The sequence below is a fragment of the Populus trichocarpa genome, chromosome 2, assembly GCF_000002775.5.
Source record: "Populus trichocarpa isolate Nisqually-1 chromosome 2, P.trichocarpa_v4.1, whole genome shotgun sequence".
Taxonomy (NCBI): domain Eukaryota; kingdom Viridiplantae; phylum Streptophyta; class Magnoliopsida; order Malpighiales; family Salicaceae; genus Populus; species Populus trichocarpa.
Window position 1 is genome coordinate 16,570,868 of NC_037286.2, and position 4,816 is coordinate 16,575,683.

A 4,816-nucleotide genomic window follows, 5' to 3' on the forward strand; every position below is an offset into this window, starting at 1 on the left:
TTTATTTTTTTTTTATCATTCAATAATGAGTTGACATCATAATTTGTTTCAGTTTGTTTTTTATATGGATATTACAATCTTAAAATTCAAGTCGTAGATATAGCTAATTAACTCAAGTTTACTCGAGTCAATTTTTTATTTAATCAATTAAATGCATGCATGAAATTTTTTATTTTCGAATAAAATTTGTCCTCCGTGTCTAAAAACATTTTATAAACATTTACATATTAATTTTATTATATTGAAAAAGAAAATTTATCCAGCACAGGCTACATAACTAGCATATAACATAAGTTGTGAATCCAGCTCTGATCTCATTGACACACACTATCATTTGTTTGGCAAAACTAAAAGGAACAAATCCAAAATACCTAAAAAAAGAGAAAAATTGAAGCTCTCACTCAAATCACATCTGGTGCAGGCAATGAGCTCATAATAAATCAGACAAATAAATTCTTCTCGATATGGAAGACAAAATAGTCAATTACATCCTGGGTTCTGTTTGCCGCCCGATTTAACAATATTTGCATTCAAACATGAAGCTGAGAGAGGCACGTTTGCTTTCTGGCCGATATAGGCCAAATCGATGTCCACAAGCTCTACTCCTTGACAAGGAACCAATGAACTGCACGAAAAACTGACAGCAACATCGGAAGTTGAGGTGCCTTTGATGTTCTGGTAATGAACATTGCTAATTTTCACTCGTGATGGCTGCACAGAACATGAACAAGATTAGTAATCCAACGTTAATTAAGCTCAAAAAAATTAAATTACATACAATATAGGATTTATCAAATATTCTGATGTTGCATGGGTATACATAATATGATAAGATTTTTGTATATGAATTACCGCGCCATTGCGGGAACCATACTTCTGATCAATGATAATGGGATTTTTCACACTATCCATAGTGATATCTTTAAAAGTGATATTTAAAGCTTGGCTAGGGTCAGATGCAGCATATGATTTGATTCTCACACCATTGGTGGTGTTAAACAATGTGCAGTTAGTCACAACAATTCCTCTCACATCCTCCTCGTTCTTGTACTTGCCAAGGCTTCCAACACTGGTGGAAGTCCAATCCAAAACAGAGAAGAAGTAAGTAAACGAATACATTTATACCTGGAACTTCATGAATGATGTTCACTGGATCAGAAATGGGATTGCAGGGAGGGGGAATCAGTACGGAAGTTACCTAAGGCCATGTCCAGGGCCGCAAAAGACTTGAGAGATGAGAATATTTGTGGATCCTTGTCCAATGGAAATACAGTCATCACCTGTTCCAATCTTGCTGCTTGTTACGTGGACACCATCAGAATGGCTTATGTGAATACCATCTGTATTTGGGCTATTAGCAGGAGCAGTCAAATTGATATTGTGGATCGAAATGCTGTTGCAGCTTGTAACGTGCATGTGGAAATATTTGCTATCGACAGAGCTGATCTCGTGAACAAAAGCATTCTTTACTTTGCTCAACTTAATGGACTGCAACATGGAAAGAAGTCACAAAATCATTCCAAGTTTATACTTTTACGACCACATGTATAGTAACTTTTGTGAATTAACTCTCCGGCAACTAAGTATGTTAACAAATGGGGAAAAGTTTTCTTCAGAATGAAAACAAATGCCCGGACAGTATCTTGCTTGCAGTCAAAGGTTCTTTAAAACTTATTTCAACACTGACAGAAGTGATGGCTTATGTGAAGAATGAGATTCTTATTGTGCAGGCCTGGACATATTCCTGATCATGGTCAGGCCAATGATTAATAAATTTTGTGGCAAGTGCTATACATACACTGGGAAGTGGCTGGCATTCCTTGTTTTGATGGCAATCGTTGTACTTCCAGACGGCACTGCCTTGCCCATCAAAAGTTCCTCCACCGTTCAATGTTAAACCATCAATTATTTCAAATAAGATCCATTGTTCTGAACTATATTCACTGAGATCAGTTGTAGCTTTCACGTTTCCCTGTACTTCAAAAACTATAGGCTCTGTGCTTTTGCACGGCCCTTGAAATACGACAGGGCTTGTCAAAAATGTCCCTCCAGGGATAACCATCTTAGCTGGAGCACCTGAATCACATGCTGCCCGCCATGTTTGGATAAATGCCTGCATGATACACATTGTTAGACGTTAATTGGAGTTGCAAACCTTTTTAGAGCGCAAATCCTGTTTAGCGATTAAAATCCAGGATAGTTAATTATTTTGTCAGAAAAAAATCAAACTCTTTCACGTGTTCTGTTATTCGGTTACACAGAACTAAGCCAAGTCAGGGCAATCAATTATAAGACTGGCTTTGTCTTGCGAACTCACCTCTGCGTTATCGGTCTTATCATCAGCCTTGGCACCGTGTTTTGTTACATCAAAAACTGTAACCGCGGCACCACTACCATCAATCAGGCTACGACGGTCACTGAGACCAATATGGTGGCGAAGTGCACCATCGGCCACGCAAGAGAGCAAAGCTAAGCCTAAAACAAGAATGCTTCCTGCAATGGTCATGGTGACGTTTAACCCAGAATGAAAGGTTTCTTTTTAAATCTTCAAAGTTCTTGCAGAGGAATGTGAATTTTACCTCGCCAGGGTTTATCTTTTATAGATTAAAATCTCTATCTCTATTTTTAGTGATGCCCCCCCAAACATAGCACTGTAACCTTAGTTAAGTATGAATCTGCGTCTTCCCTGCTATATTTCAGGTCGCTTGCAGCCATCGAAATAAGATATCACTGTATGTTGACTTAGAATGACCGATTCTTTTCCCATAAATATATATGCACAAGTGATCAATACCTACTTATAGGAATAGAAATCATGGGATGTGTAGCTCTCAACCACTGGTTTCCAGAAGAAAAATAGAATTTACTATATCATGAACAGTGTAATCCAAAAACATTCTATCTTAGGATACACCATATGAATTTAGGATGCTTCGGTGAGGTATAGAGCGGATCTATGCCACAGCTCGATTGGCAAGCATGATATGTTGTTCTTATTCCTCGGAATGTTCAAGTCTCCTTGTGAATCCCAAAAATAAAAATTCAAAAGCCTTAAGATTTACAATCACTAATTATAGTGATTAATTACATGGAATTATTGTAGAGTAGTGAACATACAAAAACCCTTAAAAAATATATATTTACGAGGTACTGGCGTTGCCACCGGGGCAGGTTTATTAACGAAATACTGAACCATTATCACACCCTTGTTCTTCTGGGCTGCCGTGTAGCATTCAATAGTTTCCCTTGTATAACAAGAACCTTGTGCACTTGAAAGCTGTTGTTGAAATGTTGACTGCAGAGGCATCTTTGCCTTAGGAACTGGGCCTATGCTCTCCTCCAACAATTGGAAGGCTTCAATTCCAATCTCTGCAAGCTTGTTTGGAGGAACCATTCTCAAGCAGTCTTCCTCTCTATTCTTGTAGTAATCAAAACCTGTCTGCTGTTACTAGTGCTTGTCGTCGCAATACCTATGGAGCATAACTGTTGACAGTTGCCTCATTTGCTGCTGAAGAAGAGGTCTTCGATGCTGAGAAGACTGAGCAGTTTTAGTCAAGATTAGCTTTCCATTATCTTAGCATGTTTGTTACAAATAAAGCTGTTATAGAACAGCTCTTTGTTTGTTAAGATTTGATAGTATTTTTCTGTAGTTTGTTATCAAAACTCTTTTATAAAAGAGTGATTTCATTAATAAAGAATCATGCTTGCAGTCACAATAACAACAATCATTATAGCTGTCTTATTTTCTTTGTCTCTATACTATTTTATCTACTTCAAATTGGTATCAGAGCTTTATTTGATCTTACGAGACCAAGCTTGAGTGAAGAGAGTAACCTATGAGAAACCTTTTTTCACCAAACATACAAACACCAAAGCCTCTTCTCTTTTTTAAATGGCATCAAATATGTATTTTCTTGCATCACCACCAGTATTTACTGGTGAAAACTATCAAATGTGGGCTGTAAGAATGAAAACATACTTGCAAGCCTGTGATTTCTGGGATGCAATAGAACAGGAACATGAATCCCAACCACTACCTGCTGATCCTACTATTGCTCAAATCAAAACCCATCGTGAGGAAAGAGCAAGAAAGTTCAAAGCAAAAACATGTCTCTACTCTGCAGTTTCAGAAGCAATATTCCCCAGAATAATTGCACTTGATACAGCCAAGCAAGTATGGAATTATCTTCAAGAAGAATTCCATGGTAATGAGAGAATAATTCAGATGCAGGTATTGAATTTGAGAAGGGAGTTTGAGATGCAGAAGATGAAAGAAACAGAAACAATCAGAGATTTTTCTGATAGATTACTTTCCATAGTCAACAAAGTAAGACTATTGGGAGAAGATCTTCCTGATAAAAGAGTTGTTGAAAAAATTCTGGTAACTTTACCTGAAAGGTTTGAATCAAAAATTTCTTCCTTAGAAGAATCTAAAGATCTGTCAAAAATATCTTTGACAGAATTGCTCAATGCTTTACAGGCACAAGAACAAAGAAGAATAATATGGCAAGAGGAGTCCATGGAAGGAGCTTTTCAAGCCAAAATGCATGTTCAGAAAGGAGACAAAGGCAAAAAGAAGATCAACAAATACAATGGAGCCGATAGCAGCAAAAGATCTGGAAACTTTCCTCCCTGCCAACACTGTAAGAAAACAAATCACTTACAGAAATATTGCTAGTGGAGACCTGATATTAAATGCAGAAAGTGTAATCAACTGGGACATATGGAGAAGATTTGCAAAAGCAAAACTAACCTGCAAGAAGATGAAGCTCAAGTTGCAAATCAACAACAGGAGGAGCAGCTGTTTGTGGCTACT

At 37.4% G+C, this 4,816-nt stretch overlaps 1 protein-coding gene across 1 annotated transcript; it reads right to left on the bottom strand.

Moving 5' to 3' along the window:
- Positions 1–274: 274 nt before the first annotated feature.
- LOC7478851 (exopolygalacturonase clone GBGE184) lies at positions 275–2,590 on the bottom strand. Its single transcript, XM_002301453.3, has 5 exons — positions 2,318–2,590; positions 1,799–2,113; positions 1,199–1,488; positions 853–1,069; positions 275–711 (listed from the first exon to the last, which is right to left on the bottom strand). The coding sequence occupies exons 1-5, from the start codon at positions 2,504–2,506 to the stop codon at positions 481–483; spliced, it is 1,242 nt and encodes a 413-aa protein (XP_002301489.1). The 5' UTR covers positions 2,507–2,590; the 3' UTR covers positions 275–480.
- Positions 2,591–4,816: the final 2,226 nt, after the last annotated feature.

Excerpts from the sequence above, each read along its gene's own strand:
- LOC7478851 (XM_002301453.3), bottom strand. The coding sequence starts at position 2,506 with ATGACCATTGCAGGAAGCATTCTTGTTTTAGGCTTAGCTTTGCTCTCT. Across the intron at positions 1,489-1,798 it reads AATGCCAGCCACTTCCCAGT|TCCATTAAGTTGAGCAAAGT; the intron begins GTATGTATAGCA and ends TCCATGTTGCAG. Across the intron at positions 712-852 it reads ATGGTTCCCGCAATGGCGCG|CCATCACGAGTGAAAATTAG; the intron begins GTAATTCATATA and ends TGTTCTGTGCAG.